The sequence below is a fragment of the Battus philenor genome, unplaced genomic scaffold (assembly GCF_028537555.1).
Source record: "Battus philenor isolate CCGP_79_NKW_IND1 unplaced genomic scaffold, ilBatPhil1.0.hap1 SCAF_11, whole genome shotgun sequence".
Classification (NCBI taxonomy): Eukaryota; Metazoa; Arthropoda; class Insecta; order Lepidoptera; family Papilionidae; genus Battus; species Battus philenor.
Window position 1 is genome coordinate 12,329,666 of NW_027181673.1, and position 25,135 is coordinate 12,354,800.

The following is a 25,135-nucleotide window of genomic DNA, read 5'->3' on the forward strand; positions in this document are numbered from 1 at the left end:
GTTTCGTAGCTGTTGCATTCATTTTGCGCTAGTTTTTATAATTCTCGGTTATGAAATTGCTTTCTTTCTTAGGTCTCTTCTGGCGGCCCTTTTGCATTGCCGTGTTTAGTCCGGGCGTATACTTCTAATTTAACGGATTCTTTTTTTTTTGGGTATATATACTTTCGTATATTCCATTAAAGTATAAGTTGTCACTTTTTTATCTTCGATGAACATTGGTAATAACAAATTATACAGGTGTTACATTAGTTACGCAGTATATTTTGTTAACCAAAGTTATAAAAATGTGAATGACCTTGTCTACTACACTATATAATAATTTGATTTAACTTTAATATTCGTGAAATCCGAACACCGATCACTATCAACTAACTAACATCTAAAAGAATTATTGAGAAAAAAACAATTAATCAAGTAATTTAAAAAAATAGATGAATGAAAAATAAATTCGCTTAATTTTGAATATTTAAATTCAACATACATATTTTGTGTTTTAATTTTTAATGTCTTATAAATACGTATTCAATTACGGCTTGCAAAACATGACGCAGACGATCAAATAGCCTGACCAACCACCTTTGAGCTATAGCATAACTAATTATTTGATATGCACAAGTAAATTAAAAGATCTACTTTCACAAAACAGTTAAAGGTCCACCGGCCCTTGTAACAGACGAACCCCAACGGAGCTTTGACGAGCAGGTTATGAAAATATCAGTGATCGATTCCAGTTTTCTCTGTTTTACATAAGTACATTAATATTTACATCACAGACGACAGCTATAGAGCTACATTCCATCAAAAGTGAAAACCAGAATATAAATGAGAAATAAAAGTAAAAATCGGGTTTCGTATCTATAACAAAAAAGGCAATACGTATAATTCATTTTCACTCGCATGTACTCGTATTACCAGTACAGAATAAAAATATATTGTCTTTATTACTCCACTTTAAAACAGAACAGTTATTGTTATAAAATATTACGAAGCATTAATTTTAAATGTAAACAAAAACTCATAACGTTCATTTTAAAAATGGAACATTGTTAATAGGCTTAAATATAAAAAGTTATTAAAAGTTCCATTTTTAAATTACCAATCGCGCTATTCGCAACGCTTTATTTAATAAACACGACAGTAAATCTTCACCATATGCATTGTAGCAATTAAATAAACGATACACGAACAGGAACAATGATCGACCGTTTAAAAACAAATAACATTATAAGCGATACTATAGACAATGGAAATAAATTTAAATTCAGTCTTTCGAAATTGTACATACATCATTTGAATATTCATCTTCTCAATTATAGCAACAAACATCGTAGGATATCCTGATCGTGTGAATATTACCTCAACAGCTTTTTTTATTTTGTTTTTTATAATCCATAACGAACCTTGCGTTGTGTTGTTATACATATTTCCTTAATAGACTAAACACAATAATGTCAGGAAAAGCTTGGACAAAAAAAATTTTATTAAGTAAAAATTTTATTAAGTAAAAATAGAAATTTTTTCAGATTTCATTTTCAAATGTTATTGATATATTTATTTACGAATACGTAAATTATTAGAAAATATCTAATATTAATTGTCTTATATGCTTAATTAGCAAGCCGATTCTGGCCGGTCTTATTGGACATCGAAGGTAGAGGCATATGCCCAGCAGTAGATGATATTATGAAGGTACTGAGTTTACAACCTCCGCTTATTTTTAAGTTAATATTACTTAATTATACTTATTAAAATCTTTTGTCTAAATAAATCCGTAACCGTGGCCTGGAATATTACGGAGATATTAAAACGAAAATGTCATGTATACGGAAGTTATAATAGTATTAGACAAAAGTTATACAAAAGAAGCAACGAAATGATTTATAGAAAGTAATCTGTCTGACGATCTTTGATTTAAATGTATTCTTCATGAGAACATAATACACAACAACGAAAACCGGAACCATTGTCACGAACTAATTGACGCTAACTAAACAGCAACAGAAAATGCAAACAAAGTACGGCACACAGTCATCTATAAGTAAACATTCATTCCGTACTTCATTGTGCCCAATGTTTACACGTGGAAAACAAATCAACAAACATTTACGTGCTGGAGATGAATGTACATCGCCAGATTCGTTAAATACTTTAATAATCATCATCATTTCAGCAAGAGGAAGTCCATTGCTGGGCATAGAATCATAGATATACAATAAGACCTATTGGATCGATCTGCATTGTAGGGTAGGACCTCACCTTGCAGGTAAAATTCCTACGCTACGCTTGCCAGCCCGTGATCTGCGCACTAGAATCTTAAGGCTTCCGCTGTCATATGTTCTATATTTTACATGGCCTGCACACAGTCCACATCAACTTACTAATCCGCTGGACTAATTCGACTACTTTCTTCTTATGTATTATCATCCCATTCCTGATTTGATCTTGTAACAAAATCTCAAACATAGCGATCAAGATATTTTTTAATAAGATATTGATTAAGCTACTGTATGCCAATGGCGCCCGAAATGTGAGACCGTATTCCATTCTTTGCATAGAGCGATATTGAAAGTAATGATGTAGGTACAACATAGTTTTTACTAAAACATAAATTATGCAAAGTAAAAACTGTATTTAAAACAACCTGACAGAACAAAAGCGGTCAGGAAGTAAAACAATATTACAAAATATTATAAATACTTACATTGTAATATGATATTTAATTAACTGTTTATATTTATTACGTTCTTATTATGAACCTAATTAAAAAAATATTTTTAATCGAATCACACATTTCACAAGACAAGATATTATTATACACACGTGTAATTATCAATGTTTCGTAAAACTAACCATCCATTTTCATTTTCCATTAATTCGTCGAAATATAAACCTGTTTTACATATCTCTTTATTTTATAATTAGCTCTGAGTTTCCTGAAAATAATTACACGTAAATGTATATGTTTAAACATGAAGCGCATTGTTCGATGCAATCAAATATGTGATTAGAATATAGTGGTAAAGTGCTTGCGGATTGCGTTAAAAATTAATTACGCTATTAAATGCAACCCGCACCCGCATGGCTGGCTCGAGCGGGGAAATGACAACACTCCATTACCGCGAGAAGGCCTCACCGCGTAACTGGGGCATTGGTTAGCACATCAATCATCTCGAGTTTAAGTGACCGTGATACTATAAGTATCAATATTTTAACATTTCAATGTCGACGGCGAGTTTTGATCTTTGTACGATGGATTTAGCTTTGTAATGTATCTAATTGTCTCTCTTGGGACCTTGAATCTCCTCTTCAAGAGGGAATACGGGCTTATATCAATGCAGATTTGTAGATGTCACATATCTTAGGAGTTTTACCGCAACGATGTTCTGATTATTTAAAGTTTTTGTTCTTAGTTATGAACAGTTTCTATATGATATAATTCTTATCGTATCTTCTAAAACATGAAATGTAGATGCCATAGTGGCGTTCAGAAAAGTTATAAATGTTTCTGGGACAGTCTGATGAGGCCATTTTAGTAATACGGTTAACTGAGGGGATATCTATCTAGAAAGGACACTTTGATCGTCTCCCCATAGTTGCCTTTTTATTTTATTCTTCTATTGTACTCATTTCTTAGCGAAAACAATTATTATTCTTAAACGTTACGATATACCTTTTACGATATCGTGAAATATCTTACATACACATCTACATAAATATTTACAAATATACAAATCATTGCATCGAGGCTCACCATTTTGAAATTTTAGAACGGCTCTTCAGCCTCTCTATCCAAGGTGCTCTTGAAATGGATCATAGTTATATCGCACACTACTGTTGTCCAGAAAATAAAAGTCGAGACGACACCTACTTGATGATCTTTCACAAATAAAACTTCCACAAAGATAATCTCTGTGAGTAAATGTGACTATCTAACAAGCCGGTGTTAATACGAAATTTGTATTTGCTTTACTTTTCTAGATTAAAAAACCATCACAATCACATTTGATGCTTGGAGAAATAGAGGTGTAGATTTATTTATTATATTAATCCATTGTTGAAGACATAAGACACATAAAATTTTACTGAAGATGTAGTAACTACAAATGAAAAAAGGGCTAATTTTAAGACTTTTAATATATGCCTATAACATTTAATTTGAAAATCGAAAGATCATTCGTCCATAAGTGTCTATACGTGAAACGTAATAAACTTTCTAAAGCAATTTAAACTGTTTATGACCCACATAAACCTCAGACAAAAGAGGTCAGTGGAACGAAATCAATATCCAATTTACTCTACAGTTTGCAAGACCCGCCCTTTTAAACCTCTGGAGAGAGTCTATTCAAGGGAGGGTTAAGGAAACGAGGTCAAGTGCTCTTCGCATAATGCATCTGACAGGCTGCTCACCTGTCGATACTTACGATATTTTCTATTCTACTCATACAATTCTTGTAGTTTTCTATGTACTTACATTAGTTATTGAATTACTTTCTATATCATTTACATTAATTTTACGTACTAGTATTTACCATACCGCATTCAATAACTGCTACACGGAAGAAATATTTGAGATATTTAATGAAAGCTATATTTTAAAAAAGTAAAGTAACTTTGAGATATTCACTTAAGCTGTTTATATAGTTTATTTGTATATTTAAACAAAACCTGAAAAATAGCCTGTTGTTGGGTGTATTTGAACGAAGATTATGGGAGCAACGGTTAACATTTTATTGGCCAAATTGTCAACCTCCGCTGTCCATTAAATAACCTCGTCGGTCAAACTGCTTCCGTGGACTGAACTACTAACGTGGCAATATCTAACTGAACTAGAAGGGAGATAAAGACACAAACTGTGAAAAATCGAAATAAAAATTTTGATATGGAAATGTATGTAAAAGATAATGAAATAATGGTTAAAAAATGTTACTTAAATAAATCTAAAAGTATTAAAATCAAAAATAAAAACTTTGAATACTTACAGTATTCTAGAGGGAAACCGCAGAAAGAGAGGCGATGTGTCAAAGGTGACAATGTATGGAAAGGAATGGAAGAAAATGAGAAGATCAAACGAGAAATGAATGAAAGATCTTAAGAAGGACAAAAGAACGAGAGAAGATAACAAAAAAATGTGACAAATCTATTTTAAAAATGTCCCTGCTTAAACATAACAGAGTACAAGGGGTCTCAGAAAACGAGGTCCATATTAAAAATATAGCTACCGGGCACTAATGATATAACCGCACATCTGACCACGGGTGGATGTCGCTGCCATGGATGAGCAAATTTCTTAAAAACAATCGCAGTTATTTTCCTAACTTAAAAGCGAATACAAACCGAAATAACTCTGCAAAATCGTTTATTACACTATGAACTTCGTTATGCCTAAAATTGACCTCAGTTTGCCTTAAATTTCAGTAATTAAGAAAGCAAAAAATAACCTTCTTGGAGCAGTATGGCTAGCTGTTGAGATTTACGTACTACCGAATAATGTTTATTGACTAAGCAGTCTTGTGATACGAAGGTTTAATTAGTAAGATTACTACTAGTCATCATCATTCAAATCATGGGGTATGATTTGAATGATGAAAGAATGAATGATGAAAGAATGAATGAATGATGAATGAATGAATGAAGTGAATATAGCAGATATTAGTTCGGCAACGACGATGCGGATTAATTGGCAGGCTAGCGACAGTTTTTATTTAGCATCGTGCGAGTCAAAAGCAATTATTTGCTACTAATTTTAAAATAAATAAATAATTATTTGTGTTTATGTCATTAAACTCAATAAAACCAACTTGATTTGTAAGGAACTGTGTACTCCTTTGTCATAAACTTACTCGCGAAGCTTCGGAATTAACCGGCAATAAAATTTAAAAATTTTATTAGTTAAAAATACTACTACAGTGTATACGATAGAAATACCAGTGTTCACAAAAAATTTAGTTTGATAGCAAAAAAAGTTTGTTGTTTGTTCTTCGGCGACCGGGACGCATTTGAAACGAAAGCTTTATTTTAAATTGTAGGATGTCATTATTCGAGAAATATACGAATATTGTTTTCCTACATTTTTTTAATTAGCAGAAAACTAAACTTTAAATAGAAATGAGAGGAGTATTATAAAGTGTACACCAAACAGTAAATTTTATAAAAAAAGAAACTGTTGAGTTTCTGGCAGCCTCTTTTTAGCCGAGCCGGTAGTAACTTACTTATGGACTGACTGCATTGACCTTTTTATAATAATAAAAATAGTTGACAATTCAAATTGATTGGAAATGCTTACATAAAGATATTTTGAATTTGAATAAATAAAAATAGTTTTAGGACTACATATAACAGTATGGTATATAACGACATGATAGTGAGCATTGAAGCCGTGACATTTTGTAGACATAAAATTTAAACAGGCCGTCACAAGTCGCAGAAGGTGAGGCTCAAAGCAGAGCATGTAATGTGGCCTGTCAAAACAAGCCATCAGGCAGGCGACGCGGCGTGGGCGTCTCGCACGAGCGCGCCGTCCGGATTGACACAATAATGGCACCGGTGTTCATTTGCTTATAATTAACAACGGCATTACTGCATTACTGCCGCTTATTACATTTTGGTATGGAGAGCACGGACATGAAAGCGCAGCGTAGGATGTCCATATACAAGACTAAGGAAGACTGTTATCAGACGGTCCTGATGGAAATCTCTGGCAGACGCCAATATTCAAAGATCTAATTCAAAATCAAAATGCTATTTATTCGTATTTTCGAATCTTCAATCGACATAAAATGTCGGCATTGTTGTCCCTACAGGAAGTTAACCGACTCGGAAGTTTTCTACCGAGAAAAGCCGGCGAGAAAGTCAACAGTTTACAAATATAGTTATATATTGACAATAATTAGCTTCCAGAAAGAGCATCAACAACCTTTGATTCCACAACTTCAACATTTAATTTCAAAGTTAAATCGAGATAAAAACTTTCTCCAAAAAATCAGAACAAGAAAAGTGTAAAACATAGATTGTGCGTTTTTTTTCTTATTCAGCACACATTTAAAAAGAAACATTGAAGATTTAGTGCGCTCTTTGTACCAATCGTTTAGTATTCAAATCAATATTCATTTTGCGTCCGCATTCTTTTATTGTTTTAGACTCACTTCTTGACCTGCGCACACAAAGCAAACGATCATATCGATTTTATTAATTAAAGAATAAAACTCTCAATCTCTCTACGTATCAAAATATTCAATATTTAAAAATGATATGGAAATATGTTGACACTACTAAAAAAAGAACATTCAACCTTTGACAAATTTAATTTATTCCACACTAGCTGCTACTACAACTTCGTAACGTCAAAACTGATCACTGTGTTGCAGTTCAATATAAAAATAAAGCTAACTTCAAAGTGACCACTTTTTAATTGATTTTGTCTTAACTACAAACAAGGTTTATTTACAAATAAGAGTTTTTTATTTTGTACATCTTAGTTTATATTCTCTTTGAATAGTACATGACATTGTTGATTTGTTGTCTTGAAGACCGTTTGATATGAGACCGCTCTTTCTAGTCTGTCCTAATGATGTAAAAAGAGTAATTTAACAAAAATAATTAGTAAAACACGTTTACGGATTAATGAAATTATTTCTGTTTTAAATAATGATGACATTGCTGTCCAAAATGGCTTCTAGTTTGCTGCCGTATCACTTTCGTGGAAAATGACCAGAGATAAAATTCCTTTTCGCTTCCCACCGTCTAGACAAGCTGGTCGTGTTAACGATACGGCTTAGGTTATCAGCTAACGCGATGCCGTGAGCAGGTCTACCTGTTCACTCAAGCCTGACTTACGGATAACATGACATGTTTATATTAAATTAATTACAGTACTAACACTGCCCCATTTAGTTCAATAAATATATGTCTTCAATAAATAAAAAAAAAACATATGGCTACGTATAATTATGTGGTTACAATCTGTGCTTAAAACTTAATAAGTGACATGAATTATTTATAAAAAAAAAACACATTTTCCCTTTGATTTATAGAATTGACTACCCTTAATGAAGAAAGTTTAGAGTTAATAATAAATAAACATTGGGAATGATGCATAAATAACGCATTAATGTATTTATTTACTCTTTTGTAATGGCGTATGTAGTATAAGCATTGTCAACAAGTCAACCCAAAGAAGCAGTTTTACCGTAACATTAACATGAATTTATTTTGTGTTCTCTAGGTTTCATATGACTATAACAAAATCCATCTTTAATACATGTATCAACTATTAACTACTTAATACGGTATGGTGAATCAACGTAATAGTTTATAATCGCTTAGCATATATATGACCATATAAATGTTGATTGCTTATAGGTTACTTGTAGCTTAAAGCTTCAAAGGGGTAATTGTACAGCTCAAAAATCAGGAAAAATTTCACGTCTATTTCTAATCATACTTTATAAAGTGATAGCTCTGAAATAGGTTTAATTCATATTTTTTTCTATTGGACTACGACTGGCCCGCACCTTTCGACAGTACGAAGTCTGCAGGGACAGACTGTAAATAATGATTAATTATAATACATAGTTATAAAAAAATTTATAACTTCTCACTACTCACTATTTTCTAATATATTTTACGACACATTTCTGTCTTGAGTTTCTGTCTCTGAGTCTTTTTTCATAATTTTTGGTATACTTACACTAAAAATCTTTATTATATTACGCAAAATTAAGTTTTATATAATCATCCAATAAATGGAAAACATCATAGCAATTATTTGTAAATATCTCCTTTTTTCCGCATATCAGACATTTTTAGCAAACATTTCCTCTCAGCAGACCCTTTTTTTACCACTCGATTCCCCTACAAAAAAAGTATAGAAATGACCTTGGCAAAAAAAAAAACGAAAATAAAAGTTAAGTAAGACATTTTTTATGTACCACTCTTAAGTTATATACGATATACACTGCATAATATGTACTTTCTCTATAGTATTATACATAATCAAAAGCATTATTCAAACACACACCACACACTTAACAAACACATACAAACATACAACCTCCGAAAAAAAAAACAAAGCAGAGGATAGTATATTTGACAGTGTGCAAATATACTATCCTCTGCTTTGTTTTTTTTTTCTTGTTTTATGTATACTCTCGTTTTTTTTTATTAATGATGGCGTTTACTTCCTAATTGGCTTAGTTTACCTAATAATGTTTATATTTTGTTACGTACCAGCTCGTCAGCTGTAAAGGTCCTTGGAATAAATAAGCAAAATAAATATCGCAACCAAAGAGATCAAAAAGGCAATATATGTATAATGGCATGTAATTAACAATTACTATCACTGCGTACTACTTTGACCTTCAATTGCAAATTGTAACATACGTAAATAATAACATTTATCAAATAAACAGCAAAGGTCGTTCAAGTCGAACATTGGTTTCGACTTTGGGCGACCACATCGATCTTCATGGGCGACGTACTCTCACTGGTCTTGGACAAGTTATAATACCAAGCACGTACATACAAGCACCCACTTACCATGCGGATATAGCAGGTGTGCGTTGCAAACGAGAACATACCCCGAAAACAAGTGCGCTATGGACAAAAATGTATGTCAATACATCAACGTCATTTGGCTTTGCTTTAGATAATATCTATTAACTTTTCGTCAATGTATTTAACTTTAATAAATTTAATTTTTTACTAATAAGTATTAATATTCAAAACTTTGCTCTAATTATCCCACTTTTATAATAAAAACTTCTTACCTAGTTATTTATTTTAAATAAAGTATCAAAAACCATCGTCATTAGTTAAGAATAAAATTTTAAAAATTTTGGGGGATGCCAAGTGGGCATTTATTGGTTTAAGAGAAGAAGAGAAACAATATAATAATAGGTTGGAAACTGCGCATTATTTGAAATGAAAGTAAATTGGTTCATTTTATTTTTATGCAAAATGTTTGAATTATTTATTTAACGCTGCAAAGTTTAAAGACTTTATATCAATTCACCTCAAGCTTGTAAAGAATGTAGAGATCACACTAAATTGTCAACCACGTTAGTGTAAAAACCACGCAAAATTGATGAACAATTGATTATATTCTAAAAAAGTTTGAATTTCAAAAGTCGATCTTCCGGAAATTTTATAAAATCAAGAGTAATTTTATTAAATTAATGATTTGTTAGGGAATCAAAGATAATTTTAATTATCTTAATTATAACAATTTTTTATATTTACTTGTCAATATTAAGAAAAAGTTAAACATTCCCAATACTAGAGTACGAGATGGCCGATTGCCACGTTCCATACACAGATGTTTTACTCTTTAATAACATTTAAAATATTAATAAACTAAAATTAAGTTTTGTATACACCTACGTGATATAAACTTTTCCTTTCTTTTTTAAAAAATCATAAACTCTCTTGCTTATAATAATACATGTCAACTATGTCATATTATTAACCTTTCGTTAAATATTTACTTTCCCGTGATTAAAATCTCATCACGTAAAATCGTAAGCTAAAATGGAGATGTGATTTCGCTTTTACACAACTTAATCCGTGAAAGAATTCGAGAAATGTCTCTCTTGATTATTTGCCAAAACCTAAAGCAATAAAAATGAAAACAAGAGTATAAGTATCTCCTTTTACGGGAATTTAAGATTTAAGGAAAAAAATTAAAATTTCCACTTTATACGAACGACATTTTTACACGTAACATGGTATAAAATTAAAAAGGTAAACTTAAATCTATTTTCTAGTCGTCCTTTTTATTAGTCGAGGTGTTTAAGCTTAAGGAAATTCGAAAAACCCTTTTAGGAACATGACCTGGAGGAACATGATCATAATCATCGTTTTAGTCATAAGAGGTCCACACGTGGACATAGCCCCCCCCCCCTCTCCTCTTTTACGTAGACAATAAAGCCATCTATGCCGCTTAACTTAAAATGTAGTACTCCAACGAAAAGTAGTGATTTTTACTTAGGCATGTTAAACTAAGTGGACTAAAAGAAAAATAATCGTTTAAGAGCGACGTAAACAGCGGACTGAGAGATAAAAATCCACATTTCACTTTCTGAAACCATAAATCGGAATTCAAATGGGTCTATGCAAATTGGCAACAATAAAATAAAGAATTTTATTGAATAGTTTAAATTAACCTTGGTTTTAATCGTCGTGCACGGCAAGCGGTTTTACAAACTTTCGCCGATCGGAATTATTGACGGGTGTTTGAATGTACCGTGTCCATATTCAGAGAACCTTGACAGTGAAGACGCCGGCGGTGGTGTTTTATGCCGCATCGGATGAGGCAGCAGTTTCGAAAGTTACAGTAATTAAACATAGAAATACTTTACGTACAAACACAACGTCTTACATCCGGCAGACAATTGCATCTGTAAGACGTAAGAATCCATATTTGCCGGACGTAGGCTTAAAATAATAAAATGTTCCTATTTACAAGAATAACTATTTACTTTTAAAACTAAAAAAGTTTGATATTTAATTAAAATTAAAAAAAAATGTGTACGACATTTATTTCTTACGTAAATAAACAACCAATCAGGTCAATGCCACTTCTTAAATTATCTCAACTTAATTGCGTTAACTTATTATCGATACTTGCTTTATTAGGCTTGCTTTAAAACATTGTTTTAAATTATATTGATTTATCTAAAACAAGTAAATAATATAGATATTTACTAACGTGCGTCAGCAACCAAGTCTCTTCTGCAGAGGTTATTGAACCTTAACGTTCGTTTATAAAATACATTTGAATGTTTTTTTTCTATAAAACAAAACCTAAAGCTTTGATCTAAATACAAATACGCCATAACCCATTCTTCTTCATTTGTCGCATCTTACAAGTCGTCAAAGATAAGTTTAGAAGTTGCTTTTATATATAAAGCGTAATAAAATTGGTTGACCCTCGCAGAAGAGTTTGTTGTTGTCATATCCAAAAGTCGAACTAAACGGTTTGACAGCTCATTTTTGGTGATAGCCGCCAAGATTTGGAACGACCTGCCTGGGTCAATTTTTCTGATAAGCTGAACTCTGGAGCCTTTTAGAGTAGAGTGAACAGGTTTCTTTTGGATGGGCGTGTACCACCTTCGTCTTCATCTACACTTTCCATCAGGTGAGATGAAAGACAAACGAAAAGGTAACTAACACAAGTAATAATATTTGAAATGTAACGATAATTATTATTCTATTAAAACGTAGTATGTAATGAAATATCAACTTACCACATTGATCTTCCCGAGGATGTGAGTGATTTGATCCTTGCTGCACATTTTGATATTTTAAATATTTGTTTCGCAAAATCGTCACATTTTATAGTTCTTCATTGTCACTTTTTAATTTTTGTATATCGTTAAAATTCACGGTGCATCTAAAATTTAAACATTCGTTATCTTTTCTTGAGGTTTATTTATGTCTTATTGTCGCCGACTATATTGCTTGTTGACTCACATTTATATAGATTTCCGATTTAGCAAAAGATAATTATTGTTACAAAATGAATGTTGCTAAAATTTAAAAAAAAATGTAGGTAAGTTAATGAATGCGAATGGGCAGATAAAAGTTTCTGTTTTTAGTTTATAGAGAAAAGAAATCATCATTTAACACTCGTTAGAGTGAGATTACGTTATCTCCAGCAAATGTAACTTTCCATAAAAATACTTTTGACTAATAGTGGTGGAATCGTCCAGCGTGTAAACCTGATAGAAAACGGTCACAATGACCTTTGTCAATTATTTACTTGCCACATTTTTTTACAATCTCACATTTTTGTCGTACAATACACAATGCAATTCTATAATTATGATAAAATAACCTTTTCACCGCGGAACACAAAATTAGCATTGGTGTATTTGATATTTTAAGGTCAGGCACCTTGGTTATGACCAAGTCCTAACTAATCCGAAATAATAAAACACGAAGATATTTAATTTTTAATACCACTGTAATAGGTGTTTTTATATTATGTTTATCTAGCTAATATTAAAATTTAGCACAGCGTTGTTAATTTCGCCGAACAACGCTGGCTGCAGGCCGCACCGACCGGTCCTATTGGATATATATGGGGAAGGTCCATAGGGCAGCAGTGGACGTCACCTAACAAGTTCTAACTTTTTTAATTTTGTCTCTTTATCATTATCATTTCAGCTCTCTCTCTCTCTCTCTCTTTCTCTCTCTCTCTTTCTCTCTCTCTTTCTCTCTCTCTCTCCACCAAAGATAGCCGCGATGACGTTTTGCGTTGCCCGTATGTACGTGTATGAGGCGATTACCCCGCCTTTCACTGTCATAATAAATATAATAATAACATTTGAAAAAACAAGTAAACTAGGAAATATCTATAACGATACACACTACAAGTATTTCAAATCGACACGGAGCAAGGTAATGACGCAAAGCGACACAAACAAATTGGGCCGTAAAAGAAAGCGCACGCTACCGATACGAGATATGAATAAAGATACGATCGAGTAAGTGAACCGCTAGTAATTATAAACTCATAATGAGAATTACGAAACACAAGTGCGACATTCAGATGTTAATGCAGCCTCACTTCGATATCATTACGTACTTAATTATAATTTCGATGCAATTATATTTATGATTGTATGTTGAATAAAACTTTGAATTTGTTAAACGACTCGTTGTTGTTGAAACAAATTTATGAAGAATGCATTTATTATTTTGCACCATTTTTTTTTATACTTCTCATTTTAGAATTTACCAATCTTACTAAATGACTGAATTATATACAGAAAAATAACTCGTATAAATCCTGAAACACAGCTAACACAAAACGCTTTAATAAATTTGATTGTATTGTAAAAAAGCCAAAACTATGATATATCAGATTTTAACCAACATTTAATTTAGCAGAGGCCAAAGAATGAGAGAATATAAATTTATGATCTTATCACGTTACTATATATGAACAAGATCTATAGAGAGAAGAATGTACACGCGTATTTGTTCAACAAGATAGCAACCAAAAACATTTTCTACTCTTTAACCTATTGCGTCATGCTTAAGGGTTAAAATAGAGGTTCTATTTTAACCCTTAAGAGTAGTTAAAGGGAATCAAATAGCTCATTAACAATTTATTTACGTGTACGTTACATATGAACTACAGAATTTTCGAATAATCAAAATAGATATCAGCAGGGTTAGTGTATCTTTTAATCTGATTAACCTCAAAAAGTTTCATTACGTCAACAGCGAGGGATTGGATTAATCTAATTTCACGTAATTTAATTGCGATGAATATCATTGAAATATTATACTTTGGCCGCTGGAAGAAGCTTGCAACGATTATATTATACAAAATTAAACAGTTCCTTTACATACTACTACTACATTTTTAGTCAAATTAATGGAAATGAATATAAATTTCAACTCCTTAAATATTGGAACTGGATAGGCCACACGCTCCAAAGGGACCCTGATCACATACCGATGCAAGCCCAGAATGGAATCCTCAAAGAAAGCGAAGACGTGGCCGCAAGCAAACCTGGCGGCCGACGATCACTGCACAAGTGAAGGCAGTTGGAATGACGCGGAGCGAAGTATAGCGCGAGGCTCAAAACCGTTCGTGATTGCGACGTACTGTGGACGCCCTCTGCCCCATTTTGGGGACACAGGAATAAATGATAAAATATTATTTATTTTTTGATTTTGAGGTACTATTTTCGTTTCATGAACAAAGAGAAAAGAAAGATGTCAAAAACAGATACCGGTCTTATAATGACGTCCTTTATACTGAACTATTGTCATAACAGAGGGCGCTGTTACTCATCTACCGTGTCAAAATGTTGACATGCGTCAGAACAGTAAGTTATGCCTGACCTTCATCTTACAAAAATATATTAACCTTTCATTTCAGGCTGTTATTCTACTTATATACTGACTCATCACCATATCTCTGGAACCATAAGACTCAGAGACTTATAATTTGGTAGGAATATTCTTTTTTTCCGGGTAGAGGTCAGTATAGAATGGAATTTTGATTTTTGAATTTCGAAATTCTTTCTGCAAGGGGTTGAGGGAGCGTTCAATGAGTTCGATGGAGTATAGCTTCTTTATAAATCAAATATAATAGTTGTAAAAGTAACATATAATAGTGGTAAAAACCATAAAACAAAGGAAAAACGTAATTAACATATAGATATATGAAACAATAAACATTCATTCTACAATTACGAAATAGATGCATACAATTAAATGAATACAACAGTTAATGTAAGAGGAAAGATTCAAGAGGCACAAACTGGGTCGCAACAATAGAAGAGAGGCCAAGGGTAGCTACATACAGAAGACGCGATGCCCGTGAACTACTGCGAGTTGAAGATGCCATTTCAATTATAAATAAAGCGACATTAAGCTAATCAATACTCTATTCAAATTCAATAAACTAGACAGCCGCAATCTTGTTTTTAATCTATGAAATGACAGCACAAGGAGTTCAATTGTTTATCATACTTGCCTACCACGCATACCTACACGCCACAGAGTATTTTGAAATGCGAAATCTTGGACGTTACCACTATTGCTATTTGTGCTAGCCAAATCGGAACTTAAGATGGTTCATCTAGATAGTGCTGTTATTTTATTACAGTAATCTAAGTAGTAGTAGTAAGTAAAATATCAATTGTTGTTATTAATTTTAAGATATTACTCGATAACGGTTATTTAAACTGAACGATATTTATCGAATAAATAACATTTTAAAAGCATATATTTCTAACGTTTAGGACATAAATTAGTCTACTCCGACGTTTATAATAATTAATATATTTGAAAAGGTAGCAAATTCTCCGCAATAAAATTCTGGCATTGCCTTAAATTATAAACCGTTAATCGTTATATTTTTATTACCGAGTTGTCAAACCAAAACATATTTAAATTAAATGGCTAACTTAAAAAACATTAAAAAATTTAGGACGCTGTGCTCGTATATAATATTAGTACATTAATATATCATAAAACTTTATATTCATTTATATTTATGGAACTAAATAAATTTATGTGTAAATATGATTAAAACTACACTTTTACCACTTTTCTTCTTTGTGTACTGGAATTTTTCAGTAAATTAACCTAAAATGATGGCTAAAACCTCAAATAACGAAGAAATATATCTGAGGGGTTGTATTCCCATCAATCAGCCAGATCAGATCCCCTCGATACTTTAAACAGATTGATTCAGATTGCATTCGATCACAATGCCCGAGACAGGAATAAGAGGCGCAACATACTGGACATGAAGATTACTCCCTGTCTGATCACGATCCTGAGCTATGAAGATAACCATGCGTGGCGGAAGACGATACATGATGAATATGACATGATCGGACCAAAATACTTTTACAATACAATTAGTATAAATACACTTAGCACATCCATGGACGAAAGTTACCAGTATTTTTTGTTTAAATTTAGAATTCAAATATTTATTATACAAATAGATCAAACTGGAATAAGTTATATTAAAGTGACAAGCACAAATCAGAAAATTTTATGCCATCAAAGAATAATATAACAGACAGTATATTAAGAACTTCTTAATAATTTTTTTAACTTTTTAAAATACGAAATATGAATTAAAGTTAAATCCAGTTAGAAACACTATTGATACGAAACCATATTAGTGTGTTCGATACCAAAACATTAGTAAACTGGATTACATCGCGTCTGATATTTAAGTGACCTTTAGAGTGCCGAAAAATCCGTAATTCGTTCGAACAAAAAAAGCGAAATCCTGTTAAAAACGTCTGCTATGGAATATATAGACAGAATCACAACGGTTTACGTTTACTCGTCTAGACAACCTGTCGCGGATGCGCGGTGTGGATTGATCTCACAACAGATGTTACGCAACGCGGTGAATTATCGAGCATTCCGATACAATCTACTAGGCTACAATTTCTCTTTCAACAGCCAACTGTTTTAGCTTAAGAAGCTGTATGAAGAGAATAGATCGAACTCTAGCTAACAGATACGATAAATCTTTGAACTCATTTAAATTAATTTTAATGATGTAACATGTTAAAATAAAATAATATTAAAAAATAAGGCTATTTATCGGTATATACTTGTACAATGTTAACCTAATTGTTATTGATTATAAATTGAGATCATATGAAGCAGGTTCAAACAATACGTAGAATTAAGAAGTATTAGAATTAATATTCAAATTCCCTTAGTTACGCCATAACACAACACTTAAAATTTTTTATCGAATTTATTCATGTTCTCTTTACAAGTTTCGTAACACTTCGTAAGATTCTTAAATGAAAAAATTATATATAATTATTAATAAATTTACGCTTTTGACAGTTGGATATAAAATCGGGCGTACACGCGCTACTTATTCAGATTGTTTTTTTCTACCAGCTGCACCGATGTTTTATTCATTCATCCGTGTCAGTTGATAGACGGTAAGTGTTTATCGAACACAATATAAAATTATTTTTTTCACATTTAATTATTACTACAGTGAACATTCTGGTAAATACAACGTTAATTTTTTCCATCGGAATGCGACATGCCAATAACTTCTGACATTATAAAGTCTGTCGGGATAAATAGAAATCCTATGAATATAAGAGAAGTAGATGTAAGAGTAAGATTACGATACGTATCCTATGTATAAAGTGAAGCTTATATCTGACAATGGGAACATTAGACATTTATACTTATATATTTTCATTGAGAGGTCGTCGAGCTCACAGATCCCTTGGACGCTCCATAGACTTTCCAAGTGCAGGGGAGTTTGAGACACTAGACCGTAAGCCTAACACTTAAGTACGTGTAAACATCCGTACATAGTTTTATATAAATATCGTCAATCTTTGCTTTTTATAATGTCAGAAAAGAACCAATATTTAGCCACTTCCGCACATGCAGTGGTAGTCAGAGTCAGAGTCACTGCTCTGTGTTCGACACTAATCGGTGTAACATAACTCCTGAAGATGCCCCATGGAGGGGTGAAACATGTGTTGTGTGATTTGACGGTGGCAGTTGTGTAATTCGCATTGTTTGCCGCATACGCATTTATCAGCGGGTTGGCGGGCGGTGCGCTTTGTTGCACGACTACCACTGCATGTGCGGAAGTGGCTAAATATTGGTCCTTTTCTTACTTAGGATGGACTTTTGCAAGGTTACGCCTGATTCCATAAAATTTTTATAATGTCCACACGGTGTTTGAAAATTGACACCAAGTTCTTGTAACTCATCATGATACGGGAAGAATTCAAACCAACCAATTTCATGGGTTTTCGGCCGTGTATTTACCAACTGATAGATTACTTTCACTAGTTAATAAAACTATTAATCATACTCTTTCGCAGCGCGCTTTGCTCCGACCCGTTTCACTTTCTTATGTAATTTTTTCATCCACTTTTTTTATTTCTTAATCGAGCGGAATGGTTTGTCATGCCGAGGTTCTTAACCTCTACAATTAAAAAAATACATTAACAACACGTTACTCAACTAACCGTGTTTAATGTTGTTTCAAACGCGAGTACTATTTATACACTACAAGTGTATTACATAGGCTGACTTGTTATAGGTATCAACGCTTCAAAGGGATGAATGAATCGCAAAAAGCAAAAATCTTTAGAGTTTTTGCACCACACACATCAATCACCCTGCATAAAGTAATCACTTTGACACACACACTGCAAGGAAGGACAGTAAACAGTAAGTAATTTTAATATGTAATCCGAATTTCGGTGAAACGCTTTTTCTCACTATACCATCATTATAATATTTATTATTTCTGAATCTATTGATTTTAGGAGAGGATGCACAAATTTATTGACAGCAAAGGTGCTATACATTCACCATTTTTAAACGTAATAGCGTTCAATATGTAGTAACTAGAAATAATTTTTTTAAATATAGTTAGTTGGAATAAATTATACTCCTTTTGGTTACAAAGACTATACTTAAATTAGTTTAAGTGGATATAAATTTAAATCGTTTATATTTACGACGATATCCTTCACGAGTCCATCTCAATTACCGACGCAGTAAACAAAACCAGTAACGGAGGAGGTTAGAACCGCCTCGGGAGATGAGAGATCAGCCCGCTTTCACTGCTGCCGCTTGTATAATTAACGCTATTGTTATGGCCATAATAACGGCCACATTCAACTTATAGTCGGATGTAAATTTTACTTCTACACTTTGAACAGTTAATGGTTAATTGAAGAATTTAATACACACCATACGCTTGTCTGAATTGTTAGAAATTTTGATAACAACCAACTTTAATATTAAAAATATACATTACCAACATTAGTACTATACGTTCATTCATTCACCGAACAAAGATCTTTCTTAATGTCTTCTACGCCAACAATATTCGATTACTTATCTATATCAATAATTACTAAAGTGATTGAGACCGACATCCCAGAGATCCATGGAAGACTCGACGGAGGTCAACATAGGTGTGGTAAAAAATTAGGGATCATAAATTCGTAAACCGAGGTACACGAAAGTGTACCCGGTTTCGACAGTGAAGTATATCTTATATATATTCTATTTGCTTAACTTCATGTATCAAAGTAAACAAAAATATTTTAAGAATCTCAGTAACTAACAAAGACTCGCTCAATCAGTGAATTAATCCTCAATGTTTTTTTACTTATCAATCGCCTCGCAGCGAATTTCTATACCCAGATCTCGATTTTGTGAACATAGTAATTGCTTGGTATGCGTCTTATGAGCTGTTATAACCCTATTAAATAAAGTTATACGTTTATTTATCCATTTTTCCCTTTATACCTTTACACTGCGTCAGTGCTTATAATTTTTGAACGATTACCTCGTCATCTTTTCAGCCCATTGACGTCCCTTCAAAGCATAGGACTCCCCCAAAGATATATATGGGGGGATATACTATAATCGCCACATTTAGTAGGCAAGTTGGCGATCGCACTATGGTTATATTATACGCAAAGCACACTGTTGCCTATCCTCGGGGAACTTTATTGTAAGCAGTGGCAATCCTAATTAATTAATGCACAAAGTGTGAATTACATAAGATTGTATCTCGAGACCTATGGTCGCAAGTCTCACTCCTTACCGCTGGACTGCCACTGCTCGATTAGAGAGAATACCTATAACGCACGATCACGTGCAAATTATTCTCCGTGACGGATTATAAATTTCGCGCCGAGTCAAAATTTTGCACCAATATTGGGAAAGGCGAAAACCGCACGCCGCGCCGGTTACAAAAGTGCGGTTACGACACGTGCACGCAAGTCCGATGCGGCGGATTTCTTACTGGACGATTAGACTTTGTTTTTTCACAAACCATAACAATGACTTTAATGTCTTGATACTCAGCTATTGCTCGTACAAGACATTCAGCTAATAAACTCTGCGACTGATTGTAACAACATGGAGAAACGTTGGCATAATTAATTCTTGTCCTTGTCTAACAAAGTTATAAATGTATATATCAATCACAATTAGATACAATCCAATTCCTATGTAAGTTCCATTACTTAAACATCCACAAAAATAATAATAAATTTTGAAATAAACATGAAAGTTTCGTGGCCTAACAATGGAAATACATACACTGATTAATAATACTCTTAATTAAATTAAATATTTGATTCTGGTATTAAACTGGTGTTTAGTATCGTCAAATATTCAACATCAATCAAGATTAGGGAATACCAATACCATAACGCAACCTATGGCAAAACGTTGCGTTCTAGCCACAGGGTTGCCAACCGAAATGATTTCTGCGTTCATATTTTACGAAAGAGCTTGCACTATCGACTGAAACTAAATTACAAATCCTTAATTTTACATGAAAAAATGACTCTTTTGTTTATCACCAGTGACCTCGAAATTATCTTTATCACGTAAAGCGTCTTCATAACAACATATGCAAATATTATTATTGCCTTAATACAGTCACGACTTTAATACAAAAATTTAACTATAAAAGTCGTAAAAAAGTGTACGTATAATCTTAAGGAGTGGTAGCTTAACGGTAGAGGACTGAGACTTGCGATCATAGATCGTAGGTTCGATTCCCAACGCTGCTCCCTGCGTACCATAATACCATACTATGATCACCAACCCGCCTGCCGAACGTGGCGATTATGGTATATCCCCCCATAGATATATTTGGGATGCGCATCAATGTGCTGAAGCGATATATCACAAAATATTTTTGAATTGTGTTAAAGGCATTATTTTTCGTATGATTTATTTAATAATACCTATCGTTATCTTAAAAATAAATATCAAAGGGTAATCGAAATAAGCAATACTTGTAAACAGAGCCCAATTACATTTTGTTAATAACTTTCTATCTATTATGCATAAATTATAATTAATATTTAATATAAGAAATAGTTTCATGATTTTATATATTGAAATAATTGATAAATAAGTCACAGATTTAATTATTTCTTTTTTTAAATTTATACATATTCAGATATCGTATTATTATTCTTGTATATTTTTTCTGCACTGTGAGCAATTTTTAAATTAACTAATTTTTTTATCAATCGATTACCCGTGATTGTATTTGCACTATATTTATTCATTTGAAATCCAATTAACTTCGTATATTTTACTAATCAGATTTATGTTATTGTTATTATTATTATGAAATTGTGATTAAGCTATATTCGTTTTTAATGATGGTACTCACAGTCTTGATCGCTGTGGAGGTTTAAAAAAATAAATGTTTTTAGAATTTAGGCGACCGCGGATTTGAAGTCTTAAAGAAATACACTTTAAGAGTTTTTTATTCATAACATGTAACGATGGTCATCGGAGAACATGAAGACGGTTACACTAACCATTACTAATATTTGAACATAATTCGGTTCGATACAGTACACTATTGGTTGCAGGCGTACCAAACGGTGGCGAAATTCAGTATTTGTGCAACTTCGTCGGCAACCCATCCTTGAAATCACACAACGGACGCACTATCTATTGTGGATTACTAAGCTATTTATATTCAAATGAAACGATATTTTGATCTATAGGGTTCTTTTAAAACTCTTTGTTACTCTGCAGATATTAAAATCAATGATATTTAGTTATAACAAAACAAGTATACATGCCACACAGCTACTGAAACAATAAATTTATTGCATATCATATTCTTCTTCTTCGCTTCGTGGCCAAGCACGCATGCATTTTTTACCATTTTTTTCCATACCGTTTTATTTTGCGAAAGTTTTAAGGAGCCGTACACAGTGGTGTTGCTCGCTTTTAATATTGCGTCAGTCCATCAAGCATTTGAGCGCCCTCTGATTCTTTTACTCCCCAAATTGCCGACGACTATAAGCTTCTCTAGATCGTCCGAGTCCCTTTGTGCAATGTGGCCTAAATAACAGGGTATTCTGCGCAAGTAGATTGTGGATTTATCATATGATATTACCCAACTGTTATTTTTAATTGGGTACCGGGATCTGCGATTTAATACCACTTAAGTAAGAAAAGGACCAATATTTAGCCACTTCCGCACATGCAGTGGTAGTCGTGCAATGAAATGCACCGCCCGCCAGTCCGCTGATAAATGCGTATGCGGCAAACAATGCGAATCACACAACCGCCACCACAACGCCAAACACAGAGTTGGCACTAATCGGTGTAACATAACTCCTGAAGATTCCCCGTGAAGGGGTGAAACACGTGTTGAGTAATTTGGTTATCAGCGGGCTGGCGGGCGGTGCATTTCATTGCACGACTACCACTACATGTGCGGAAGTGGCTAAATATTGGTCCTTTTCTTACTTAGGATGGACTTCCGCGAGGTAACGCCTGATTCCATTAAATATTTAATACCACTTGATTATTAAATTCGGGCAGAATTTCGGGCAGAAAATCGGGCGTTTATCGTGCGACATGATAATAATAATAATACAACTACACAGTGAAAAAATATATATATATAAATTCTGATATTTTAACAAATATTTTGTTACTGAAATCTGAGTACATTGCTACTTAAAAGATCAGACAATTAACTCGTCTTATATAAACAACTATCCGGCTCGAGTTAAGCTTCAAATCCGCTTAAAACATGCGCTAAGCCAGCTTCAGCTCTAATACACCGCTTGACGTATAAGACGGTATAGCAATCATATAGATACGCATTAAACAAAGAGCAATATCTACCTTCACTTTTGTCTTTTGTAAGCAAACGTGCACCTACAGAGCCATTTATGATTATTTGCAGTCTTATCTTTTATTGAAAATAAACGTAATAACAAAACAAATAATAAGGTAATTATCTGTTAGTCGAATGTCGCTAAAACAAATAAAAACTTAATTTTAACAATAATTTCATAGAGAAAAAATACGAAAGGTTTTTATTTATATATAAGTTGAACGTTTATATTATTTACATTTAATGTATGGTACACCCTATTCAAACATTAATGGTTTCAGCAATTATCAACAACGTAATGACAATCTAGAAAGAAAATGCGTTTTTAAGATTAGAATTTCTACTTTCGGGCTAATTATTGTTTACTATCTTTCCCTGCGGACTTTGTACTGGCGGGAGTTATTACCCTGCCGTATTCCAATAGACAAAGAAAAGTAATGTTTGAAAATTAATGATTTTAAACAGGTTTAAAAAGTTTATAACTTTTTGCTGACAAATGAGAAAAAAATTCAAGTTTATAAAACATTTAAATATGTATTATGAACGATTCTTTCTTCCGCCCGCATAAAGGAAAAGTAGCAATAATAATAAAATTTCACATACAAAATAAAAATCGTCACAGATTGATAAAAAATCTCTCTGATAAAATGAAATTAAGAAAATTGTTACACCTTGTGCGCAGTAAAAGTAGAAAAAGAAATGAAATTTTAGAAACACCAAAATAATGAAAAGCGATAACAATTGATCGATTGCACGCTGCTCATCTTATCAGATGGACAGACCGCACCGACATCAGTTTACAACGTTAATTTCCGAGACAATACAAATATTCGTATTTGTTTATAAACGGAAACTTTTAAGTTCCATATAAGAAAACGGTATACAAAAAGCATTCACATGAGCAGTTTTAGATATACATATATTTTGACAGACAAACAGCGATAGATACATTATTCACAAAAATATCAGATTTACCTAAATATTATGTACCTTTCTATAAAAATAATATTATTATAATAATGAATTGAATACTAATGTAAAATACTTTGGTATTTATTAAGACGAAAGTTCAAAGGTTAATAACGTGCTCTGTGTGCAAGTATTTTTGAATCGTTTTTCGTTATTTTAAGTTTAACAAGAAAAACAATTATTAGAAAAATTATATTTGTTTTTTTAAACAATCGGCTTGTGTAAAAACATTATTTAAAAATTATAAATTTAATGAAATTCATATTTAGCTTTAACGAGCTTACGGCTCCTCTATCTTCAGGTATTTTTATAATGTTAGAAATAAGTAATGAGAAAAAAGAAGTGCGTCTAAATACATATTAGAATAAAAATATTTTAAGCTTAAATTTAATCTTAGCACGTCCAGAAACAATAATTAATAAATTTACGTTAAAGCATCTCGTTCTTACTTTAAATCACCGGTACATAAATATTAACCGCAATAAAATCCCTTAAAATCTGTTTTTATTATTTTCTCATAAATCTAATGTGCCAAAGATAATTTAATTTTGTTACCCACCCTTGTAATTTTCATTAAATACCTTTTTTAAATATCACAATAAATAACACAATTAAACCCCAAGAAAAAATATTGTCATACACCGTGTCACACTGTCAACATAATTCACTGTGAATTTAAAATATAAACGTATCGCAGTGTAGAAAAGTACGAACAGAATGAAGGCGCGTTCACCGCGAGTGCCGCCAGGTAACTGCCGCAAGCCGCGGCCGTGCGTTTTCGATTTTCGAACGTATCGACCCGCCGACGACCTACCCCGGTACTGCACCGGCCAGACAGACATTTCGATGCTTTTAGTGCATCATTTTTAAAAAATTAACATTATTGCATTCTTTTAAAATCCATAATTAAATATGTGTCATAAAATATCATATTTACCAATCAGTAGGGCCAGTATAGGAGGTTACTCTCCAATACCATGCTTTGGCCCTCATGAC

General features: G+C 32.6%; 1 protein-coding gene across 1 annotated transcript in view; it reads right to left on the minus strand.

The window, feature by feature from the left end:
* The window catches only part of DAAM (disheveled-associated activator of morphogenesis-like protein), a 100,889-nt gene extending 76,008 nt beyond the window's left edge, over positions 1–24,881 (minus strand). The window contains exons 1-2 of the mRNA XM_068771675.1: positions 24,699–24,881; positions 12,243–12,388 (exon numbers count right to left, since the gene is read on the minus strand). Of these exons, the coding sequence (XP_068627776.1) occupies positions 12,243–12,290 (48 nt within the window). The 5' untranslated portion in view covers positions 12,291–12,388; positions 24,699–24,881. The remainder of the gene's footprint in view (positions 1–12,242; positions 12,389–24,698) is intronic.
* Between the last annotated feature and the right edge of the window lie 254 nt (positions 24,882–25,135).